Genomic DNA, 26,817 nt, shown 5'->3' with positions numbered 1-26,817 from the left:
AGATTCAAGTTGGAACATAAGTAAGAAATAAAAAGCTCGCTCTGCATGAGTGTGCCATCTCTCACCCACATAGACGTCTTACCTTTTGTGCCACTTGGTTGACCCACGGAGAAGTGCAGTTACTTAGATCTGGGCCACGAGGGTTCCACACAGCCAGGGTGGGCAAACACAGAAAGGAGGCAATGCCTGAGGAAAAGATACAGAGATGAGAACATACAAAGAAGAAATGTTCTGTGTTCTGATTCTCGGAGAGTTACTGGATATACAAGTAACAATTTTATCAACTGCTACAGTATCGTGTTATTTCTGTGTATAAACTGATCGGGAAAGGGATGCCTTATTCTCATCTAGGCTTGATATCGTCTTGAGATTATTATTTGACGGATGTATAACAATACAGACAATCCAGCCCTTAGGGGTATGCTCAAAAAAAGTTGTTGCTTTTTTTTCCATCTAAATATCTGCGTGATGTTTCGCTCCCTTCCGACCATTTCTAACATTGGATTGCACACTGAATGACATTTTTCGGCTTTGGAGTAAAGCAGCTGCCACCACTAGTGAACAGGCGCTGTGTAAGCGCCATTTTATTAAGGGAGTGCCATGTGAATCTTCCTATTCTTGGATGTATAGCCCTTGGTTTAAAGGCAATAGCGTGCAGGTAGATCTTTGTATCCTTATTTGTAATGCTAACCAACAGGACTAGACTTACATTTCCGAAGCCTGAGGGTACAAAGCGTTCTCTGGCAAGATGTAGAACAAGCAGTGTGAATGTAACCAGAGTAAGAAGACAGTAAAAATCATCCGGCTAAAACCAGTGTATAAGAGATCCCTTATCTAAAAGCCCTGAAGTTGGATATAACAGTGTTCTCATTCACTGACGGTAAGCAGAAATCTTGAAATACTATGTTAGAAAGTTCTCTAGCTATTTACTATACAATAAACACATGTAACATATGTCCACTAAAATAAGAAATGACTATTATAATGCGTAAAGCATTCACTTACCACGAGTGCCCTTTGGACACGGTCTCTCCACTCGCATGCCTTGTTGGGTGGCAGGCCACTGTACTTTTCTCTCCTCACGGGCAGGACAGAAAATCTCTGGATGTGAATTCTGGTTAGAAGGGGGAGGACGACGTGTCCCAGGGGTAGGAGGGTCATGTCCTACTTGATTTATAGCGCCAATTGGATGCGTTGTGAGGGGTTGTCGGCGGACAGTAGTGGTGGCAGAAGGTAAAGTCGTGACTGTTACCGGAGGTGGAGGTAGAGTAACGGTGACCACTGGAGGGGTGGGAGTAACTGGACCTAAAATATCAGAAGTAAAGCAGGAAAGACAGAAGGGTGTAATAATAGTAATAGAGTATGAAACCAACAACAATTCGGCAACTTGACGTTATATGTTGTGTTTACTCTTCTCTTACTCCATTCGTTGTACTCCCAGTAACACAGGCTCAGATTTACTAATAGTTAGACAGGCAGTCTAAAAATACACCAACAGGGGCTGATTCTGATAGATAACGCTGTCTAGTCTACGGTTATACCACCATTATTTATCTTACTTTGAGACAGAATTTTTCAACACTATTTTGGTGCATTTTTGGCGCACTGTGATTCCTGTCTGAGAATCCGCACCCACATATGTTGAAGTTTTTAGCCCAAACTAGATGCGCCATATTGTGCCAGTAAATCTGTGCTATAATTTGTAAGACTAAAAAAAGATATAAGTCTAACCCCCATGTAGTAGAAGCTAACTATTCTCATCTTAGGGAAATAGTCCTTCCCAACTTCAAATCTTGTATTCAGTGACCCCCTAAATGACCAATGTACTGTAATGTACATAACTGCAGATATTATTAGGTCAGCAAAAGCATCCATGACCCTTTTCAACTCTTTAGTAGGGTTGAGCCGATCTGGAGATTTCAGGATCGATTTTAAAATCCGATTTTTCTAGCCGATCGCAATCGTGAAATTTTCTCAGTCGCCAATTGGAATCTGATCTTTTCCGATCCCGATCGCTCAACCCTAGTCAATGCTTCTCTATGGGAAAAGTCCCTTTTAGGGTTGAGCCGATCTTGAGATAACCTCCGACCTCGATCCCGCTGGAAAAGATCGGGATCAGAATTTCGATCGCGATTATGAAATTTACTCGATCGTCGATCGGAATCCGATCTTTTCCAATCCTGATCGCTCAACCCCACTCTTTAGTTCAACATGGCAGAGAGTTCCATAGTCTCACTACTCTTACAGCAAAGAATCCCCTGCTAGGAAACAGTGTGTACAGGTTGGTAAATACATGGTTACTTATCACATGTTGACTACATAGAATGTACTGTATGTATTAAAAATAGAGAATCACAACTCCTTTGGTTTGGTGTTGGATATCATGTAACCTACAGAAAGGATTATCCTATATATGACTGACAGGGGATCAGGTTTGTCACTTGTTTATGATGATCAACAACCATCTCCCCCAAAGAAGGAAATGTATATGAAGCCAGTTCTCTTCAGCCCTCATACCATTGATGCTGTAGGCACCAGCCTCTTGGTATACACAGCCAGAAGCCTTGGCACAGTAAGATATGTCTCAGTTGGAATTAAATGTCCTCTATAAGGGAATCAAATAACTTCAGGCTACATCTCCCTATAGCCGGTGGCTCTTCTACTACCACTGCACCCGTTCTATTACCATAGCATAATAAAGCAGAGGATTAACAGTTTTATTGGATTTTAGGAATGCACTAGAAATAAATATGAACTCATGAATATTGTGGGGAAGGCAGGCGGCAGACTGTTTTCTAAAGAGAAACACATCTGAAAGTTTAAAGCCACTATTTCAAGGCTGCATGCATCAGTACTAGGCTGGGATTATTATTAACATTCCTTTAATAGCGTTTGTAATAATACAATACTTGGTCATGCAGCATAAAATGTTCATTGAATATATGATATTACAATCTCCCATTTACAGGCAATGGAGTAATGATAGATAACAGGGAAGGGCACCTGACATAAACTACTGTAAACATAACAATAACTGCTAATGAAGCGAGAGCGAAAAATGGTAACGATTTTCGCCACGTCATGTTACTAAACACACCGGGCTGACCAATCGAAATTACTTTAGTCATAGGAATTGACTCAACAGCTATTGCTATTGGACAGCGCTCTTTGTAACAAAGGAAATGTTTTTTTTTACATGGCAACCTTTCACTACCCTCCACCAATTCCGGTTCTTAGCATCTGTTAATAGTCACTGCTCCACTGATTCCAGCACAGTTGGAATTTTCCCTCTAGCCCCCACCATTCCTGAGCAACGAGCGCCATTAGTTTTGATGATTGATTTGCTATTTAAAGGGGTTGTCCCATGTCGCATACTTATCCGTCTTCGTTCCTCTAAAATCTTCTGTCTTCCGGCTTTGTCTCGTCATTGGTGGGCGGGGTCACATTTGCAAAGCCAAGCGGCGAGATGCCGCCGGCCCTGCGTGCGCGCTCATACACCAGTCTACCCTTCACAATGCGAATACAGACCCGACACCCTGCGGGTCTGTATTAGCATTGTGAAGGGTAGACTGGTGTATGAGCTTGCACGCAGGGCCGGCGGCATCTCGCCGCTTGGCTTTGCATATGTGACCCCGGAGCGGAACAGCATTGCTTCTGCCGCTGCTGTCTTCATGCAGGGCAGAAGCATAGCGATGTGCCTGTGCCGGCGTCTAACAGTCTCCAGCATCCGCCTATTACAGCGGATGCTGGGGACAGTTAGATGCCGGCACAAGTGAAGCCAGCAACATCGCTATGCTTCTGCCCTGCATGAAGACAGCAGCGGCAGAAGCGATGCTGTTATTCTGCTCCTCCGCCCCCCCGCCCCGGAATAGCAGCATCGCTTCTGCCGCTGCTGTCTTCATGCAGGGCAGGCACATAGCGATGTTGCTGGCTTCACCTGTCCCCCAAAGGGTAAACTACCCCCCCTCCAGTCTCGCTCCCGTGTACTTAGCCCCTCCTCCCTCCCCCTTGAGAGCAGGCTGACACATCACTTGACTCAGGTCAGGTCTGTGGCCACAAAAAAATGAATAAAGTGAGATAGTGGCCAAACAAAGCAGTTTTGCTGAAGCATTGTATTTAGGAAAAGTCTTACATTCTCATTTACAAGCATTATAGATAGGATCCTTGTGACGGGACAACCCCTTTAAGCTCTGTAATGTCTGAAGGGCGGTGTCAGGCAGGGGGCGTGATCCAGAGCTCCAATCAGAGACAGCCAGTGTCAGAGCTCAGACTCACCCCTTGTCTGCTCCTGCCTGACACCGCCATTCTGACAGTACAGAGACTACATAGCATATCAGTCACCAAAACTAACAGCATTGACTGCTCAGGAATGGTGGGGACTAGAGAAAAAATTCCAACTGTGTTGGAAACAGTAGAGCAGCAACTATTAACTGATGTAAAGAACTTGTTTGGAGGGGGTGAAAAGTCCTCTTTAAAATCCTGGACAACAACTTTTTGGCCCTTGGTCATTTGGCAAGGTAGCACTGAACAAGAATTAAAATTGATCATGTCTGCTGTAAGTAAATACATTTCCTTCTGTTCCACTAATCTCAGCTTGCTTAGGGTAAGTTCACATAGCGGAAGTGAAGAGCAATTTCAGACTCCTGCCTCAAATTCCTCTTCCTTTTCCGTCTCTTCGGCTTCCTGCTGCAGCTTGCTGTTTAGGCTAAGATGAATGAGGAATTTGCCGCTGTACATCGCCTTAAAGAGAATGGTACCTTAAAGGGAATGGGAATATAATTACAGCATTTTACTTACATCCCACTTAGGGTGACCATACACATTAGATACATGTCACCCACCTACAGTAATTTTAGAGAGACCTACAGACCATCTATTGTGTACGGGGCCTCCTGCTCCTAGGAAGGAATGTCAGGCATGTTGGATTTCAGCACGCTGAATGCTTTTGTTCTGTGGGAGCAGCCACCCCTCTCCCAAACACAAACTGAGTAAGTATGTGTATGTGGGGGATTGGGAGAGATAGCTGTCGAACTAACAGGCATTTGGCTGTCAGCTATTTGATGTCCATTGCTTGCCTTAGTACCCTGCTGGGGGATCTCAAAAGGAAGCAGACTTTGTATGGAATCATAATCATAAACATAAGATTGCCATAGATGATTTAGTTGATATGTCTTGACAGTTATATAGACAACATATACAATATCTACAGTAGCAAAACTCCCACTAGTTAAAATATATTGGGTGCATAGTGCAATTCTTCTGAGCAGAAGGTGATTATTGGGAATTTATGTCCATGATAATCTGGCTAATAATGCCCAGTGTTGCGGGAAAGACCAATGCTAAGAATGGCCAGCTGTATAATTGTACCTGTTGGGAGTGACATATATTTCTCTAAGGCCAGGTTTGCAATGGCCAAGTGTTTACCTTTCTTCCCATTGTCCAAAGACATACAGATAGAGAATTTAGATGTGAACTCTACTGGGGATAGTGAGTGATGATGTCTGAGGAGTGATGTGGGATATGTTGGAGTTGTATAAGCAAGAGAAATAAATATCTTTTAATATTAATTGTACTGCCACGTAGTATACTGACCACACCACAGCAGCCATTAGTGTTGGGGCAGCAGTGCTTTCACTTAAAGGGGTTGTCCAGTTTCAGATAAATATTAAGAGACAAATAAATACTGTCTGTATAAGGAAAAGTTGTACAATTCTCCAATATGCTTTCTGTACCAATTCCATGTGGTTTTCTACATCTCTGCTTGGTGTCATTCATTCTGCTTACTACCAGTGGATAAAAATCAGTCCATGGTCATGTGATATACAGTCCGTGGTCATGTGATATACAGTCCATGGTCATGTGATGTATGGTTCATGGTCAGGTGATGTACATTCCATGGTCATGTGATGTACAGTCCATGGTCAGGTGATGTGCAGTTCATGGTCAGGTGATGTACGGTCCATGGTCATGTGATGTATGGTTCATGGTTAGATGATATACTGTCCATGGTCATGTGATGTACAGTCCATGGTCATGTGATATACAGTCCATGGTCATGTGATATACAGTCCATGGTCATGTGATGTACGGTTCATGGTCAGGTGATGTACAGTCCATGGTCATGTGATGTACAGTCCATGGTCATGTTATGTACAGTCCATGGTCATGTGATATACAGTCCATGGTCATGTTATGTACAGTCCATGGTCATGTGATATACAGTCCATGGTCAGGTGATGTACAGTCCATGGTCATGTGATGTACAGTCCATGGTCATGTGATGTACACACAGGTGCACAGTTCGTTACCACGCAGATGTCTGATTACTGTGCTGTGACAATAACGAGTTGTGCACCTGTGTCCATCACATGACCATGAACTGTGTATCACATGACCATGGACTGTACGTCACATGAGCATGGACCGCTTATCACATGACCATGGACTGATTTTTATCTCCTGGGAGTAAGCAGAATGAATGACAGCAAGCAGAAATGTAGAAAACCGCATGGAATTTATGCAGAAAGTATATTGGAGAATTGTACAACTTTTCATTACACAAGCAATAACATTTTTTAGAAACTGGACGACCCCTTTAAGTAAGGGAAAGCACTATATATAATTATGGAATTTCCCTTATTACTGGGCGTGTGGTAACCTGCAAAGCCATGTAGCCAGGAATGAGGCCAGTAATCGATTAGTGCTTTCCTTACTGTAGTGAAGGCTTTGGCTGCCCCTGTGCTGACTGGGGCTGGTGTTAGGTTGGTACACCATGCGGCAGCACCTTAAGAACCAAAGATGTCTAGATTTTAGTACGAGCTGCTTTACATATGAGCTTAATTTTTTATTAATGGTAGCAAACTCTAGGTAGGTTTTTTTTTTGAGAATGAAAATAACATTATTGACTTTTGTTCTTATACATGTCTATTACCTTATATATGTTTACTTATTATACAACAATGAGTGTATCCTCGCACAAAGCAGAGAACCAGAGTTGTACAGTTGTCTATTACTTGAAAACAGGGCATTGACAGAGAAAACCTTTAAACGCTATGAATGTCCCCGGAATCAGGGAAGGTTGACAGCTGTAAGATAATATTTGTTTAACAATGCCACGGGAGCGCATGTCTTTCAGATTGGGCTATACTAGAACAATAGGTCAGGTTTATTTCTTTACGGCTGAAGGACTCAAGGGCAGTACAGGGGCGCAGAGGATTCAGGATCCAGGCAGAAGTTTAGCAAATCAATCAGACAGTTCCCCGAGCATAACATGAATCTGTTATCTGTAACTAACATCCTTCCCATGTACACAATGAAAATACAAGTTGAGCTTATACATATAAAAAAAAAGCTCTGTAACACTTTTATTGTGTTATATTTATTACAAAGATGCAGAAATCCATGGTATGTGGACTAATATTCTGACAGAGGCAGTGCTCATTTGGCTTGGACTACATGACAGGCTTCGCTGGATGTAACTTCAGCAGTAGTAATGTTCTAGCAATACCAGCAGCTTGCCATTTTGCCAGATTGGTAGGTCAATCTGCCATTGTTTTAGGTCATCCAGAATTGTGACCTTGAGAGATAATATTCTTCTGCAGACATGAGATGTCATGCTTAGTAATCCCATTGGAGGGCATTGTAGTCAGCCCAAAATGACTGCTAGTATAAAATAAAAATTGGCATCTAAAAATACAGAAAATATGACAGTATGTTAAATATGTCGAGTTGTATCTGTACAGTTAATAGTAACTTAGAATCATCCCTTTATGAACATCTCATTTCAGTATATTAAAGGGGTCATGTCAAGAAAATTATGTATCCCTCTATCTGATTGGTGCCGGTCTGACCACCGAGATCCCCACCGATCCTCAGGAATGGGGGGGGGGGGGTTGTTTTTCCCCACTGCTCTTTCAACTTGACCGCAGCCAGACTGAGCATAGGCATGTCTGGTGGTTTAATGCTGCACTTCGGCTATCTCCGTCCCTCTTGTTTAAGCTACATATATCTATATAGATTGCAAACTTCAATGAAATTGGCCAACCAGTTATGGTGTACGGAGACATCCCAACTCTTCCCTGACATCAGATTTCGGGCAAGCAGCCCGATTTTAACAAGCCAGATTGTTCTTTTTCTTGGGAAAAATAAGCGGCAGTCGGAATCGTCTGGCAATGGTTTATGCCCTTATCCCAATTCAGAACACATGTATGCACTGGTGAGCCAAGCATGCATGTGCTTAGGGTAATCGAAGGATTCTGCAAACAGCTACCATATCTAAAATGTATAGCCAACATCAGTCATAGCTGATTTCACTGCAGCAAAGAGCAATATTTCATTATTGTAGATTTCAGTATGGGATTGATTTAAGTCTAATACTAGGTCTAGCATTCAAGAACTCCATCCCAGATTCTGCTTAAATTGAGCAGAGAGAAAAGTCCTGCAAGGACTTTTCTCTTCACTGATTTCAGCCTAAAATTTGTGGAAACCTGGCAGACCCCATTATAGTCTATCGAGTCCACGAGTTTCCTTCTTTCAGGTCTCCAAAGGACCTGAAGGACAGAAACCCGAACACTAGTATGAACCTAGCATAAGGTTAAGTTTACACAGCAGAAAATTAAGAGGAATTTGAGTCAGACATCTCTTCCAGATTCCCCTTCATTTTATTTTTATTTTTAATGTAGATTGTTAGCCCCATATAGGGATCACAATGTACATTTTTTTCCCTATCAGTATGTCTTTGTAGAATGGGAGGAAATCCACGCAAACACGGGGAGAACATACAAACTCCTTGTAGATATTGTCCCTGGTAGGATTTGAACCCAGGACTTCAGCACTGAAAGACTGCAGTGCTAACCACTAAGCCACCGTGTTGCCCCTCTCCCCTTCATTTTCTGCCCTCCCTGCTTCCTTCTGCTGATTAGGATCAGGCCCAATAAGTGGGATCAATTGAACCAGGCACAGGATCGATGGCAACATTGAGCAGGGCGCTTATTCTTTTCAGCTTCCTGCTCCAGTCAGAAGGCAGAATCAGGGCAAAATCTTCTGCTACTTTTGGGATGTAATCTACCCCGAAATCAGCATCAGATTCCACCACGTGAACAGACCCTTAGATGTCCAATTCTAAATCAATCAATCCCTCGTCATAATCTAAGCGCATCCTGTGCACCTAGACTGAAAGCTGATATAAATAAGGATAAATCTGGTGGGGCCCATGGTCCTATCTACTGCACCCCCTTTCCAGGTTTTCAGGTTTTAGTGGAGTTCAGCTTTAAATGTACACACCATCTACTGTTTATCGAAATACTGTTTCTTTGCAAAGACCCCAACTTGCCAGGCAAAGCTATATACAGCGCAGCAGCTGTCAAGTATCACGCTAAGATAGAAAATGACTCTTGCCGTCATAGATGACCCTTTTTCCCTTTGTAGCTTCTTTTCTACTAGGAATGTCCATGAACTTTATCAATCGGTTTCTCGTCTCTGTACTTTTTTCTCTTGTCTATTTTTTACATATATATCTTTTGACCACGCTGTTATACCTTGTTCCTACTGTGATGAAACAAAAGGCTTTTAGAAATTCTGAATTACTAAGACCTTTCTAGCCCAATTTTTCTTTTTAGCTGCTACAATATTTTCCTATGAACCGGCTTTGAGATTACAACAATACACGTGAGGAAATGGTTTAAATTCCCAGTTAAGACTTTATCATTGTATATTGGTTGGGGTACTATGTAAAGTTTTAAGCCTACAAGACCTTTTATCCTCCTGTTATTTGCTATGAGCATATATTATACTGATAACATTGCATAACATGCTGACTTTGTTCTTCCACCAGCATGCAAAGGCTATCCCATTTTCGCCAAAACTAACCTTCTGCTGGGTCCGGGGGGCCAAACCTCAATGCATAACGCACAAGAAAGTAGTTGTTCCAGACATATAGTTGTCCATCCCTTGGGTTGTAGTCCACAGATGACACAAACTGATATGGATTGGGAAAATCCAGACCATTGGCTCCATTCGTTCCTAGTGGTTCTTCTCTGTTTCGATGGGTGTTGAAGGCGTATTCTAGCCTGTTACCTGCTGACTCATTATCATCATCCGTATAGACTGATTTCAATACGTAAAGTACCCCACAAGCCATGAAAGCATTTGATGCTGAACGCTTATCGTATGTAGTCTCCCATGTGCCCTCAAAACGGAGAGTGTATGGATTTAGCTGGGTGACCACCAGCCTCCCACTGTTTCCTTCCGTAGCATAGATAACCCACAAGCCATTCTCATCCACAGCCAAGTCTATATCAGTTTTACCGCCCCATCTATACGGCGAGGTATCATGATAGTTAGCTGTAGATATAATGGCCTCTCCACTCTTGATCCGTGTCCTAAGATCATATTTTACAATGTTACGTGTACGTTCTTTGTTATAAAAGGCAGCCCCATCATATACCACAAAACCCGTTCCGTCCACGCGACTCGGTAAACGATACGTTGTGGTGTGTCGACCAGCAGCATAGTCCTCCCACGATGCATACTCTGTTAACGTATCTGTACGGTACGGGATCCATGGCATAACATAGAGACGCTCTCCAGCTTGAAGGGGATCTCGACACCATGCTCCTGACTGGTGCTCAGATTCATGGGTGGAAGTGGGTTCTAGGATTTCTTGTAACATTCCCGGGCAGACGAAAACTGCGAGGAAGGGAAGAAGTGGGAAAGGACAGAGGGAAGAAGAAAGGAAATATGACATGAAATGATTGGAGATGATGGTAAAACCATGCGTGGATTATGGATGATTGGCGAAAAGGAGAAGTTTTAAGAAGTACGACAATGCAAAAAGTAGTAAATATAGGAAATAAGGAAGAATTGGGAAGAATGAACCAAGTTAAAAAGTTAATAAAATGAAGAAATTAGAAGAAGGAAGACAAGAGGTGAAGTAAAGATGTTGGATGAGCAATGAATGGTGAATAGAAAGAGCATAGAAAAAGGGAGCAAAGAGACAGGGGCAGGAGGGGAGAGAGAAAAAAAATTGTCGTGAGTTGCGAATTCTCTCTGCACCCCCTGTATTAACCCTGTGATCATAGGAGGATGAGTCTGGGGGAGTGAGAAGGGTATGACAAGGGAAGAAGATTAAGAGAGAGAATCAGAAGAGAAGACCCTCTCCTAATCTCAGAATACTCCCAAACCTAACAAATGCCTGTCTCAGCCTATCTAGCTTTCAGCAATACCAAATATTTCCCACATTTTGCCCACCTCTCCACTGCCGTCTAAGATGAAATGTTCCGTTTCACTTTGTGTATTGCTAAAGGATACAATAGATAAAACTAAACAATCTATATATTTTTTTATCTAGAACTATGATCCCTTTTAAGTTCCCTTCCCTTTGTCATAAGCTTTTTTTTTTTTCCTGACGGCTCTACCCCAACCACAATCTCCTATATTACAATCCAACGTTGCTGAAATCATCTAATGAGCTAATTCTTCAGTTAGAAGTTTCTATTTTCTTCACCGTGCCGTGAAAACTTTTTTTTTTTTTTCCTGTCCCCTTAGGAAGTGCCTCGTTCCCCCATCTCATAAGCAACTCTCTCTCCCCCTCCTCTTCCTCATTACTTATATCTTCTCCATCCCCGCAGTAACAGAAAATGACACGTTTTATTGCCTTGGCAACGCTGCTAGGGGAGGGAGAAAAAAAATAAATAAAAAATTCTGAGGTCACATATCAATCTTACAGCCAATCATGGACCACTGGTAGATGACCTCCCCCCACTGAGGATCTCTGTTGGTGCTCAGGCTGGGATCCTGAAAGCTAATTGGGTTAGAGGGGAGCTGATTAAACAGCCATGAGGTGCGAGACGCAAGAAAGAGACCTGCTGAGTTGCATCGTGGGTAAATGAAATTGGCATCCACTATCCTGTTGGACGGAAATGTTGATTAAGTGAAATAAACTCTGGTAGAAAACAAGTATCCCGTTCAAAGGAAAGTCCTGTAGTGCCAATGTTGCCCCTTATATAAGGGAACCCATTAAAAGAACACCCCTTCTTATAGGTTTATCTCAATTATCCCTGCAATTTAGTTTCCCCATGATAAAGATAGTGAATTTACCACCCAGATAAAAAGGACACCCGAGGAGAACATATGACATATTGGATACACAGTAGAGGCATCTGCGGGTGGATTGCAGCTCTGGGAGAATGATTCGGCCATATTCTTGTCATATTAGGTCATAGAATGGCTGACTCTACTGTGAGTAGGTGATGGATATGTTTTAATTTGGAAAAGCCAACTATGAGCTGACCTCAGTCGTCTTCTGGATGGAGTAGGGTCAAAGTAACAGCCATCCAGTATGTCTGGACATAGATACGTATTAAGGTGTTGGTCGTTGGTCTTACAGAATTTTTTGGATATGATAAGATAGTGTCAACTGTCTTGGATTCTATGATTCCTATTCCTCAGCATGGCCTGATAACTGGTGTGCTCTCTTCCTTTCTTTATGTATTCGATCATTTCTAGTAACCTGAACGTAAATCCTTTTCTTGGGCATCTGATTTTTCCATTAACAATCATGGCTGACAGAACAGGAAACAGACAAACTATTGACTTAGGCTGTATTCACTTTGATAGTTTTCACTTTCCATAAGCTGCAGTGCTATTCTTGATGTCAGATATACCAGAACCTTTAGGGAAACATGGCGGACCTCATTAACGGTCAATGGGGTCCATGTGGATTTATTGGGATATTATAGCCTATAATAATAATAATGGACATTACAGGGCACAAAACAGATGATCTTATCCTCTCCAACATATATCAGCGTCTATACACCTGCCTATGATGCTATCCCTACTTTTATGGGTCACCTTCAGTAGGTTGAATGCTTTGTTAAAGAAGAGTTACAATGGACATGTGGTAAGCTACATGGTAGGAGTCAATAAGCAGGGATCCTCTGTCATACAGAAGGACCGCAAAATATTCTAAGCTAGGGTTTGACAGATATTTTTTTCTTGTTGGGATACCGCACGCAGTGTTTCATGGTGTCATATCCCATAGGAATGGGGATCAAACAATGGATACAGCTCAGTGCCTCTATGACTTGGTAGCTATGTGGGGTTGCATCCAGATACCGTCGTGAATTGGTCTTTCCAATGCATGAACATGAAGGTCTCACCCTATAACGTGAGTTGAATGACGTACTGGAATTATACAGCTCTGGTCTAAATCTGGCCATACACATTATAATAACGTTATAATACGTTATAATAACCCACCAGATAGGTAAGTGGCTGCTGGATGTATCGGGCAGTGTATTATTTTTTCTCCTTTTCCCATTCCGAGCACATGAATGCTCAAGAGTGGATGTGTATGGGAAGGAGTCTAAAGTCTGAGCTTTTAGCAGAAACGGAACCTGTCAGGGTGATCTGGGGGTTTATCTGTCCCAACTGGCCCAGTTATTACACAAGCAGCGGCCACAGTAAGAATAAAAAAAAATCCTTATACTCACCTATCAGCTGTACTCCCAGCGCTGTCGCAGTTCTTCGGTGCATAGGCTCCAGACCTCAGGTATATATGCAGTGAAGCCGGGGGGGTACGTCACCGAAGAACTGCGTAGGCGCCAAGACTGCCGGACATGAGTCTAATGAGACCCAACAGTCTAGGCAAGTAAAAGGTTTTTTATTTTGCAATACTTTACAATAGGACTACTTGGGACACTAAACCTTCAGTCCATAAGAACCTGTGGGTGGTTTATTGTCCCAAATCACCCCGACAGGCTCCCTTTAAGGTCTGTTTCACATTTTATTACTCTTTTTTTTTTTGTCTATGATGCCTCTTTATTTGGAGTGTGATAAGATACCCTACAGCCATTTATACAAAGGATGACAATAGTTGGAAGTCATCTGTAGAGTAGCGGGGACAGAGCACTAGGTTTTGATGATTTTGGTTATGTGAATGATTACAGCAAGAGGCGTCGCTGGAAGCAAAATCTGTAATGGGGCCGCTCTTTACCATGTGCCACTTACAACAACGGTATAGTTTATATGGGACCCGCTAGGACTGCTAACCCTATACCTCCTATAGCTACGTCCCCAATTACTGTAATGGAAAATAGTGTGATTATTCTGTTGGGAGCAGTGACCTTATCATTCATGAGATTATGTCAGTAAAAACAGGGCTGCGTGTCAAGATGTGGTAATGGCAGGATTTGTATACCTTGGTACTACATGGATCTTTATACTCCAAATACAGACAGTCCAACCAACCATTAACCCAAAAACCAAGTTTATCAATCCATGGTGACATCACAGGGCTGACTGCAACAGGATTTGGGAAAGGTTCAGTTAGGGTATGTTCACACAGAGGAATTTGGCACTGAATTTGATGCTGAATTTGCCAAGCGGACAATTTCGTCTTCAGGAATTTGAAGTGGATTCTGTGGAATTTGGAGAAGAGTGCCATTGTACTTTGCCTTCATTATGCAGGCACAAATTCCAAATAACACTAGTGGATTTCGACAAATTCTATGTCAAATTCCACATCCAATTCCGCATTAAATTCCGCTTCCCATTTATGTCAAAGGACTTTCTCAGGCAGATTCCGCCTCTAGAACGAGCACGATGCTTATTTTCCCACTAGCTGACAAAATCTGCTCCCTACGGCCTCCCATTGTAATGAATGGGAGACGGATTTCAGGCAAAATTCGAGTCGGATTCTGCATCAAAATCTGTGTCATATTCCTATATGTGAACTTACCCTAAGAGAGAGGCAACATTTTTGTTATCTGTAATGGAAAGAAGAAATGTTTCCTACTTTCCACAAGTTATTCTTTGTCTTATTCTTTCTCATGAACTCTTTAGGTCAGCTATTTCATTGTCGTGTATAATATGCCTTTACACATAGCACTGACCAGCAGTCGTCCCCAATATACACATTACTAGCACATTGTAAAATAGTTTGTATGTCTCAGGTGACTACCTCTTACTTGGAATAAGACCATACATGACGTATGGAAGAGCCTGGGACCAAGTCTGGGCAGGTCAGATTCACCATTAGAAGTGGCCATGATATATTTTTAACCTTCTATCTATAAAGTACTTTCTGGCCGGAGCCCATTACTCTTTATTGCCTCGTACTTTTATGTGGTTAGAAAGCTTAACTTAGGCTGAGGCCACATGTTGCTGAAAAGCTGCAGTTTTTTGAGCCAAAGCCAGGAGTAGATTTAGCAGAAAGGAGAAATAGAAGTTCTTTCTTTATTTCCCATTTCACTCTTGGCTTTGGGGAAAATCTGCCAGAGCAAAATCTGCTCCATAAAAATACATTTCTGCAATGTGTGGCCTCGGCCTTAAGGCTTCTTTTCCATTCTGCTGTTGGTTCGGAAATACTAATGCAACCATCACTATTCTTTGTCCAAGTCAAAGGTGAAACTAAACTTGACTTCAACGATAACGAATGTCCGCTGAGTGAAATTTTACAATGGACAAACGTTTAGACTGACCAACGAGACGCCATAGCCATCTGCTAGGAAGTTGGCTGTGTCTGAAATGTTATTCCGATTGGTAGAGTAATTATTTTTAATCCACTGATGATCTTACCATTAAGGAATAGAGATGAGCGAACACTGTTCGGAACAGCCGTTCCGAACAGCACGCTCACAGCATGCTCCCATAGAAATGAATGGAAGCGGCCCGCATGCGGGGGGTTAAGCGACCGGCCGCCGGCAAAGTGTATGTGCCAGGTGCTTCCATTCATTTCTATGGGAGCGTGCTGTTCGGATCGGCTGATCCGAACAGTGTTCGCTCATCTCTATTAAGGAACTTTCCCAGAAAAATTTGCCTGGTGTCATTAACCGTGTCGGATATGTCTATATTTGCCAATACACATCTCATGTGTAAGCCTAAGGCCTGGCTCACATCTGCGTTCAGGTTTCCATGCTCGGGGAGACCCCAAACGGAAACCTATATGCATAAAGGATCGGTTACCTAAGGACCCCAAAGACTATAATAGGGTCCGTGTGGTTTCTGCTCGGTTGAGAAGAGAAAAGTCCTGCAATGGAAACCCGAACACAGATGTGAACCGGGCCATAATTATATTATGGAAGCTTACAACCTCCAAGATGTATTAGGCCGTCATTCACCAATTCTAGACTTCTGTGGGCTCTAATGTAGCATTGTATAATTCTGATTTCTTGAGGAAGAATACAAAAAGGGTCATTCTGCCAGGTCCAGTATAAATCCAACAGAAGACAGTGCTCCCCAGATGTCATATTACTGAGCTACGCTCCCCTAGAAGACACCATGTGGTGACACACACAGGGAGTACAGTCCCATAGTACTCATAGAGACTCCATGTGTCTCTGTACAGCCTATGTGTGCTCTGTGGCGTGTGCATAAGGTTTTGCCTCACTACACAGAGCTGCGCCTCTTGGTAATGCTCCACAATTTTCTATAACTGCATCTCACTATTGTTATACGATATTCCGTCAGCAGCTCTCTATAATAGACTATGATGAATTAAACCCCGGATGTAGCGTCTCAGTGGAGTGGAAGACGCATCCTTGAGAACCAAGATTTCATATGACTCTGTATTATTGCAATTCTCTATTTTTGGGCATTGGGTGACCATGGAGATGCACGATTATATATATATATATATATATATATATATATATATATATATACATAACTACTTCTAGAAGACCTCCTTTGGGGCAGTGTGGGGCTAGTAATGTAGTTTATTGTTATTGCAGCAACAAAGATACAGTCAGTAAACCCGTGTTATAAGAACATACCCCTACAGAGCTTACAGCCCCAGCATGCCCCTTCCCATAAATAAGCTTCCCGTTATAAGAACACCCCATCAATCTGTATGTTTCATTGTACATTTGCAGATTCTACAAGCTCTGTGACTGAACTGCATATTTCTTAGGCAAATGTGTTTCCTTTCCAGAAGAATAAATCCATTTGCTTTGCATGCAAACGGAATGGAATGAATTAAAATGTACGACCAAACATACCGGATGTAAATGGCATATACTTGTTTTTATTATCTTCTTGATATCAGTCTACTGATGCACGTTTTATAGAGGGTCATTTTAAGATCTAGGAGGATTACGGACAAGGGTTAAATACCGACAGACAACATGTGGCCATATTATTTCATTCTTATTTGACCATACCAGAAGGAATTACATCATGCTTTCAAAAGTCCCTCAAGAATCAAAGGATCAGGCATGTTGAAATGAAACATGTCTGACCTTTCTTTCCCTCAACATCTGAGGGGAAAGTAGGGATACTACCATGCACATTAGATGGTTGGTTGATTCTGCCGATTGGCAGGATCATCTAATATGTATGCCCACCCTTCACATCTGGGTTGTTTAGTTTGTTCTTCTGTTCAGTCATAGGAACAGAAGAACGGACAAAACAGTAAAGATGGATCCGTCTAATGACCAGCAGATCCTGAGGGACCCATTGACTATAATGGCGTCCGTCAGGTATCCGTTATGTTCACCGCCATTTTGCCGGATGAAAAAGTTCTTAGAGTTTTTAGACAGTCTCTGCGACAGAGGCTCCTAGCGAAGTCTCCGACACAGATGTTGGATTTTTTGATCATCTTTTAATCAATCTAGAAGGAAGTCCTACATATAAGATAATCCTTTAATAGTCCCTATCTATCTATCTATCTATCTATCTATCTATCTATCTATCTATCTATCGATCGATCGATCTTTGGTATGGCCTCACCAAAAGACAACTAAGAGGCTTTATAATCTCAACCAAGAACGTTCTCGCCTGCTGTAAGTTGAATGAATACCTGCCCTAATAAGCCAAAAGGATTGTTGCCTGTTCCTAGTATGAGCACACCATTAACAAAACCAAGGAGCTTTGTTGACTATCCTTAAATTGACCATGCCAAGAAACAGTGAACAATGAGCTCAGGTGACTGGCAGGACGCCAAGGAACCTTGCTGCCTGTCCTTGTATTAACCACACAATGATAAGCCCAGTTTTTAGGTGTACCAATATCATAATTTTGTGTCCGATTAGTGGCACAGTATTGACTGTATTCTTTTAAAGGGGTGTCCTTGTAACTGGGGTTCCTTTTATAGTAATGGGTATGACCCGGCTGCAAAATATTCCAGTAGGGGTGTTCTTGTAACAGGTTTAGATCAGTTAGACAGCTTACACAGCAACACAGAAAGAAAGGGAGTTAATCTCAGACACCTGTAGGGAGAAGAGTGAAGTCAGAGAGATAGTGCGTGTTGTACGGTGGTGCGGTATCCGCCTGCTCACAAAGGAAGTCGTTAGAAGTGACAAAAGCCTATAAGGTGAAGACAACTTTGTCACCAGGTCATGAGATGTTGGGTAGAGACTGGTGGAGTTTGTCCCTCCCCCACAGAGGGACACAAACAGAGGGGATTTAGGAGGCACCTATATGGGGAGGTAGATGTTTATTACATGGAGCAACATGGGACATATAGGAAGAAAGATACCGAACAATGAACTAAACTGAAAGAATTTTAACATGGAACACATCTACACAAGAAGGTAAATGAACTGGCAAGGCTGGAGTTATAGGGAGAGATTACGCTGAGCAATGGGAATTTTAGGGAGAAGTTATATGGCATTAAAGATGAATTATAAGGAAAGGTCATATGGAGTAATAAGAGGAGTTATAGGGAAGGATTGTTGCGGGTAATAGGAAATATAGGGAACATTGGTAGGGATTCATAAGAGGAGGTATCGGAAAAGGTTCTGTGAATTACTAGGTTCAGTTGTAGAGAGGAGTTATATGGAGTAATAGGAGGAGATACAATACGAGCTTATATGGAGGATAGTAGTGATAGGGAAAGGTTAGACGGGGTATAGAAGATATAAGGTTATAGGGAGTAACAGGAAGACATGTATGGTGATGCTATATGGAGATAGTGAGAGTGGGTATATGAAGTAAGAGGAGAGAATGTAAAGAGAGGTTATTTGGCATATGGAAGAAAGAAATAGAAAAAATATAGAGAAAGGAAATATGGAGGAATAGGAGGAGTAACAGGAAGATATATGATGAGGTCAGATGGAGTAATGGGGGATCTAGAGATAGGTTATATGGAGGAGTTACAAGGAAGGGTTATTACGGGTAATAGGAAATATAGGGAACATTGGTAGGGAATAATAAGAGGAGGTATTGGACAGGGTTATGTGAACTACTAGGTTCAGTTGTAAAGAGGAGATATATAGAGGAATAGGAGGAGATACAAGAAGAGCTTATATGGAGGATAGTAGTGTTAGATATGATATAGGAGAAAGATATAAGGAACTAATATCAGGGAATATATGGTGAGGTTATATGGAGTAACAGGAGATGATATAGAGAGAGGTTACATGGAATAATAGGAAGAATGATAGAGAGAGGATATATGGACCCATAGGAGGAGATCTAGGGAGTAACAGGAAAAGATATATGATGAGGTTATATGGAGTAATAGGAGATATAGCAAATGGGTATATGGAGTAATAGGAATAGATATAAAAGGATGATATATGGAGTACTAGAAGGAGATATAGAAAGAGGCTATGTGTAGTAAGAGGAATAGGCATAGGGAGAAGAAATATAAGGTAATAGGAGGATATATATAACAAAAGGTTACATGGAGTACTAAGAGGAGGTAATTATAGAGAGGTTACAGTATATGGCGTAACAGGAGAATACTATACATGGATGAGATATAGAGTAATAGGAAGATATGTATTATATTCAATGATAGAGTGAGATATAAGGAGAGATTGTACAATGTCATAGGATATATAGTGAGAGGATATATGGAGAAATGGGGAGAAAATATGGCGTAAGAGGGGAAGATATAGGAAGAGGTTATAAGACGTAATAGGAGGAAAACTAGGGAAAGGATATATGGAATAATAGGAGGAGATATAGGGAGAAGATATCTGTGGTAATAGCAGATATAGGGAGAGGTTATATAGAGTAATAGGAGGAGACATAGGGAGAGGATATAAAGAGTAATAGGAGAGTTTATACATAATAATAGTTATAAGGAAAATGTATATGAAATAATAGGAGGAGTAATAGGAAGAGGTAATATGGAGTAATAGGAAGAAAAATAGTGAGAGGATATATGGAGTAATAGGAGGTGAGGAGGAGATGATATACAGAGTAATACAAGGATATATGGAGAGCGGTTATATGAAGTCATAGGATGAGATATAGGGAGTGGTTATATGGCATAATAGGAAGAGATATAGGGAGAGGATATATAGAGTAATAGGAGGAGATATGGAGAGCGGTTATATGAAGTCATAGGAGGAGATATAGGGAGCGGTTATATGGTGTAATAGGAGGAGATATAGGGATGGGATATATGAAGCAATAGGAGATAAAGGGCATATGAAGTAACAGAATAATTGGTGTATTTTATAACAGGAATCAGATTGGAAACAGAGAAGGAATTGTAGTACTATAAACAGAGCATCAGAAGGGGGTTATATAGAACATGTATATGGTCCAACAGGGCAACGTAAAGGTTAAACTGACCAAAATGATGAGGTAAAGAATCAATGTTAGGCGCTCTATGGAAAGGATATGTACAGAAATAGCAGAAATTTCAGCTCTTTATTCCACCCACAGAGAAAGCTCCCGCCGTCGGTTTTTACTGTATCAATAGACAGGTCTGTGCACAGGCGGAAGGAGAGACCAGATTAATGGCGTTAGTAATCAGAGTGCGGCACAGAGCAGAGAGATGAGAGGTTAATCATCACCACGGGGGTGCGGTATGTTATCAGCGAACACCACAATCCTTCCCCCCATATCCTGATCTCTGACCATTTTCCCAAATCCTCAGGGAGCAGCCAGACCCTCTGAAAATGTACTAGGTCCAATTACTATGTACATCATGTCACCAGCGCCGTATCTACATGTGTATAATAGACACATATGCCTGCACGTAGACAGACATGCGTGCACCATGTCGCCTTCTGTGGACACACATTACACAGACATCATGTACATTTTACATCAGGTGTTGCTGCAGAGCTGCCTTTAATACCTTCCCTGACAGAAGCTTATACGCTGTAAGGGAGAAGGAGTTCCCTTCCTTTAAAAATTAAAGAAAATAAAATAAAATAATAGGGGTGAGGGGGGGCAGAAAAGAAATTAAAGGAAAATAAATGATATATAATTAAATTAAAAGGGAAAGTGACATAGAGAGTGGGAGAGAGAGGAGCGGAGGGAAGAGAGTGAAAAAGTAGGGAAAAGCTGAGGGGAATAATTGAGGTAGGCCAGGTTTCTGGAGGTTGCTATGGAAACATGACGGGATAAGAGGAAGGGAGTGAGGAATGAAGGGAGGCTGGAGGTTGCAGAGTATTTCACCGCTAAACCCTTATCTGCCACCATCCTGCTAACTACAGCTAAATTGTTCCCTACAAAGCTGGTCACCACTTCACTAACCCTTTCCCTACCAGAAATCTTATTACGTCTTCACAAACGATGCGCCGGTGACCTTCTCCTCCGACAGACATCTTAAAATGGCTGTTCCTTCCACCTTTTGCAAACTTGCGAGCCTTCTCCTGATAGAAACCGTCGCCTAAAATATTCTTACTGCCTTAATGACTTCTCCGCATGAAGCTCGGCATTCACATTTTCTCTTTCTGTAGGTGAAATGCGTCTCCAACTTAATCTCATTTAGTGCTTAGAAATGTGTGACTACCCTATAGAGTTCCTAAAATACCATCTGATCTCGCCTTTAAAGAATCTCTAATCCTAACGTATAACCCTAACCCTTTACAATGCTAAATCCTCTCTCTCCATGTTGTGGGGAATTTCAGGATTTTATACTGGTTCAAATAAACTCCAGCTCTTGTAATCCTTAAAAGCGAAAGGGATTAGAGGGTAACAGGGTCAGCAAAGGGGGAACAGAGGAGGAGGGGTGGAGAGAAAAGGAAAAATTAGGATTCCAACATTAATTATGGGCGGAATTAACGAGTCACCGTGAGGGTAACAGGAAGGGACCAATGAAAATTACCTTTTTGCTCCACTTCTATTCACGCATCAGAAAAGAAAGAGAGAGAAAAATATCAAATGAAAAAGAGGATAGGAAAAAGGAGAGAAAGATATTCATGAGTGTCATTGCCAAACCTTCCCTCCCCACCACTTAAGGTACCACGTATCTAACCCTCCCTCCACCCCAGATACCCCAACCACATAAGACAAGTTCAGGACTATATACCCAATGTGTGATGGAGGGGAGGGGAGGGGGGTCTTGGGTTCCCAGTAGAGGGTCCTGTAAAGAGAGAGGTGACTAGAGATGTCTGAAGATGGGGAACAGTAGGGTTGGGGAGGACGGGTTGGATGGACATTCAGGGTAAAACGGACTGGGAGCACAATGAACATGTCAAAAAATAGGCACCACAACATGAAAGGGAAAGGTATGTCAAAACAGGGGTGATGGAGAACACTGGATCCATCTCAAAGGTCCTGCAAAGACATAAAGGGGGTAATGAGTCATAAGAAGAGAAACATGGAGGGTAGATAGACCATGGAAGTGGAAAGTGAGGAAGAGTGCGGAACTGACATGGACTGTGAAGAATAAAGAAAAAGTGTTTTATGGAGAACCAAGATACCACTGGATGTGGGAACAATCATGAAGGTAGTGAGAGTTCCTCGAGGTGCTTGTGATGTATCGTGAAGGGTGGAAATGGAAGGAGATTGAAGTGGACAGAAGAAAGGACTTGACAGAAAGGATGAAATGTGATGGTAAGAAAACACGTCCATGGTTCCCTGGGCTCTGTAAACGAAGAAAAGGAGGATTGGTTGATGGAGTAGAGGAGGCCGGAGCATGAGGGTGAAGAACCAAAGGAAGGGATTTATGGTTGGGGCAGATTCAAGGGAGACACACTCAAGGAATCTGCAATGTAAAAGTTAATATTTACAGACAAGCAAAGTTAGAAACAGGCAGAGAATGTAAAATAAGCCAAGATTTAGCAAAAGGTGCTAAGGTTTTGCAGTCCTTATCTCACACCCATGGAAATAAGAATTATGGAGTGCTAAACCTTGCCACCATCTGATAACTCCAGGGCAGAGGAATATATTGAGAGATGAAGACAAGCAGAGAGAGAAGAGAAAGAGACAGAGCAAAAATCTGACTCCGAAAGAAAACTGAGAAATGTCATTCAGGATGAGAGATGAGACAAATACATTGCCTTTTTTTATTTATTTTTTTTGTAAAAAAAAAAGAGACAGACGAGAAAGATAGAGACAGCCAATTTGAGGCAGAACAAGTCAGGAGCGACAGAATGAAAATTGCTAAGAGTGAGGGACAGGCAAAGGGAGAAAGAGACAGAGCGTGACAGCCTTGGCAGAACGTCCTGGGGATAGAAGCGTTATATTAATGAGCCAAGCCTGGAAAGGAAAGGAAATAGTTAAATGTTGTAAATACACAATGCACCTTGCGTTCCCCACAGGGCTCCGCGTGAAGTGGAGCAAATAGCTCTGTGACTAAAAGAAAGGCCTGCAGAGCACTGCAGAGACCTGTCAGTCTGTTTGCATACCGGAGGATGTGCAGAGCACTATGGGTGCAGAACAATATTACGTCTGTGTCCGCTCAGCGATGTAACTACAGGTCATGTGTCTACAAGTCGCTGAGTAGCAATTAAAATGCATGCAAATATTCACCTTGTGTATCTGTGTGTGCAGTGAATAACAATGTGTATCCGTAGCGGGAGATGATACATTCTTAGATGTGCCCTGACAAGTATCAGGAGCTCAGTGTGTTGGATACTAATTCACTCTTAATGCAGACGGCACATAACAATATCTCTAGTCAGTAGGTGACACTGTATATTCACATATGCCTCCAAGTATCCTAGCGTGTGCCAGCAAACTCTATGTGCATGCAAAGCTAACCCTTACAAGATAGTATAGCTCTCCATTTTAGAACAGGGCTACGATGTATTCTGCACAGGTCTATGCATAACCACCATCAGACACCCAACAGTGCCAGCCAGTGGGAAAAATATCACAAAGTCAGGGTTAGGTCATAAGTAATGTGGACAGATAGGCCCACATCAGAAATTGGGATGGATATATGACACATAAAGAATGAATGGAAAACTACAATGGACATTGATTGTTTTACAATGTTTTTGTTTCTGTTTGGAACGAAACACGACTGCTGTTTTTGTTGCAGTTTATCATTCGGATTTTTGAGCCTAAAGCCAGGCGTGTGTGTATGCGTAACCGTTAAGAGAATACTTTGTGTTCTGTAAGAACTAGTAGTTTGTGAATCTATCTCTTATCTCTTCTCTTATATATATATAAAAATGAGTTTCTATTGGTCCGTCTGTCTGTCTGTTCTTTATACGCGATGAAACGACTGGACTGATCCTCATCAAATTTGACACACAGGTACATCAGGTGTTCGGGAAGGTTTTAGACCATGTCTCAGTTCTCTAGAATCTACCATTCCTGAGATACAGTATTCCCCAAAATATGACCTTTATTAGCCCATAGAAGCCTGCAAATCTTTCACTCATATTCCAACTGCCATACACATGGTCACATGTCCCTTATCAGCCAATAGAAGCTTGTACGCACTTAGTCACCACATGGACACAGCAGCTTTACTCCAGGTTTCCATAACAACCCCGCCATTTTTCTTCACTGCTGTAGGTCAGCTTTAAAAGGGCAGGGCGCTGTGGATGACACTTACACAAGGTCACATACACACAGCTTTACTCCAGATTTCCATAACAACTGATCGCAGGTTTTTCACTGATATCCAAACAGATACACATGATCACATAACATTTATGGACCAATGGAAATTCACAGGATCTTCAGTCTACACATACACACAGCTTTACACCAGGTTTCCATAGCAACCTATATATGACCTCTATTAGTCAGTAGCAGTTCCCAGGTCTTTAAGTCATATGACATGCATTAACCAATATAACTTCACATTTAATTTACCAGGTTTCCATAACAACTGTACCTACACTGGACTGCCATATTGGATGTCAACATTCCTATAAATTGATTGTTTCTCAAAGACTGCATTATATACATCTCATCCAAATGATGTATCTCTGCACCAACTGCAGAGAAGAATGGAGCAACCATGGAGAATACATCTTAGCCTTTTTGTTTAGATATACCTTTACTATGGGAAGTATCATCTGTGGTGTTGGATAGGAACCGAGTGGAGCTGATGATGGACCAGATATATAGGATGGGGTCTCCTGCAAAATTATACAGAACAATGCACCCCACTCATATTACTGAATTTGGGGCAACTATTTATTCTGAGACTGCTTTATATTAGTGGACTTACATTGTTATAAAGGACTATTTTGGTTGCAGATTCGCCGATAAGTTTTGGCCTGGAATACATGGCTATTGTGGAATTTCAGTAGGACAACGTTGTAGGGCCTCAGATATATTGGTCACTGTTTCAGGACATAGTACAATGCCATTGCTATATGGATACACAAGTTACTGTTCTGTTTCATTGCATCTCAGCAAGTAACTGGATCTTTATTAGTTCTTTTGTTCTAGGATATAGAATTGTTCTTCTATTTCACTTGTCACTGTGGCATTGTTATTTGATCTCTTTGAGCTGCCAGTGTACTTTTATCTAAGCAGTCAATGTGCCATTGTTCTTGGATCTCAGTTGTCAATGTGCCATTGTTCTTGGATCTCAGTTGTCAAGGTGCCATTGTTATTTGATCTCAGTTGTCAAGGTGCCATTGTTCTTGGATCTCAGTTGTCTAGGTGCCATTGTTCTTGGATCTTAAGTAGTCACGGTGCCATTGTTCTTGGATCTCAGTTGTCAAGGTGCCATTGTTCTTGGATCTAAGTAGTCTAGGTACCATTGTTCTTGGATCTCAGTTGTCAAGGTGCCATTGTTCTTGGATCTCAATTGTCAAGGTGCCATTGTTCTTGGATCTCAATTGTCTAGGTGCCATTGTTCTTGGATCTCATTAGTCAAGATGCCATTGTTCTTGGATCTCAGTTGTCAAGGTGCCATTGTTCTTGGATCTCAGTTGTCAAGGTGCCATTGTTCTTGGATCTCAATTGTCTAGGTGCCATTGTTCTTGGATCTCATTAGTCAAGGTGCCATTGTTCTTGGATCTCAGTTGTCAAGGTGCCATTGTTCTTGGATCTCAGTTGTCAAGGTGCCATTGTTCTTGGATCTCAGCTGTCTACGTGCCATTGTTCTTGGATCTCATTAGTCAAGGTGCCATTGTTCTTGGATCTCGGTTTTCACAGTGCCATTGTTCTTGGTTTCCAGTTGTCTAGGTGCCATTGTTCTTGGATCTCATTAGTCAAGGTGCCATTGTTCTTGGATCTAAGTGGTCACGGTGCCATTGTTCTTGGATCTAAGTGGTCACAGTGCCATTGTTCTTGGATCTCAGTTGTCAAGGTGCCATTGTTCTTGGATCTCAGTTGTCAATGTGCCATTGTTCTTGGATCTCAGTTGTCTAGGTGCCATTGTTCTTGGATCTTAAGTAGTCACGGTGCCATTGTTCTTGGATCTAAGTGGTCACGGTGCCATTGTTCTTGGATCTAAGTGGTCACAGTGCCATTGTTCTTGGATCTCAGTTGTCAAGGTGCCATTGTTCTTGGATCTCAGTTGTCAAGGTGCCATTGTTCTTGGATCTCAGTTGTCAAGGTGCCATTGTTCTTGGATCTCAGTTGTCTAGGTGCCATTGTTCTTGGATCTTAAGTAGTCACGGTGCCATTGTTCTTGGATCTAAGTGGTCACGGTGCCATTGTTCTTGGATCTAAGTGGTCACAGTGCCATTGTTCTTGGATCTCAGTTGT

The 26,817-nt window shown here is 41.9% G+C and overlaps 1 protein-coding gene across 4 annotated transcripts in view; it reads right to left on the bottom strand.

Moving 5' to 3' along the window:
- ADGRL1 (adhesion G protein-coupled receptor L1) overlaps nucleotides 1–26,817 on the bottom strand; it is a 291,137-nt gene that overhangs the window by 24,332 nt on the left and 239,988 nt on the right. The window contains exons 1-5 of one of the 4 annotated variants that reach the window (XM_075272821.1): nucleotides 18,210–18,843; nucleotides 11,724–11,905; nucleotides 9,868–10,686; nucleotides 1,006–1,305; nucleotides 83–186 (exon numbers count right to left, since the gene is read on the bottom strand). In XM_075272821.1, coding sequence (XP_075128922.1) covers nucleotides 83–186; nucleotides 1,006–1,305; nucleotides 9,868–10,686; nucleotides 11,724–11,733 — 1,233 coding nt within the window. In that variant the 5' untranslated portion in view covers nucleotides 11,734–11,905; nucleotides 18,210–18,843. Of the gene's footprint in view, nucleotides 1–82; nucleotides 187–1,005; nucleotides 1,306–9,867; nucleotides 10,687–11,723; nucleotides 11,906–18,209; nucleotides 18,844–21,452; nucleotides 21,994–22,015; nucleotides 22,031–26,817 lie in introns of those variants that run through there. The other 3 variants (XM_075272818.1, XM_075272822.1, XM_075272819.1) reach the window with 3 other exon arrangements.

This window comes from Leptodactylus fuscus, chromosome 5 (assembly GCF_031893055.1).
Source record: "Leptodactylus fuscus isolate aLepFus1 chromosome 5, aLepFus1.hap2, whole genome shotgun sequence".
Classification (NCBI taxonomy): domain Eukaryota; kingdom Metazoa; phylum Chordata; class Amphibia; order Anura; family Leptodactylidae; genus Leptodactylus; species Leptodactylus fuscus.
This window is presented reverse-complemented; position numbering and strand designations above follow the sequence as displayed.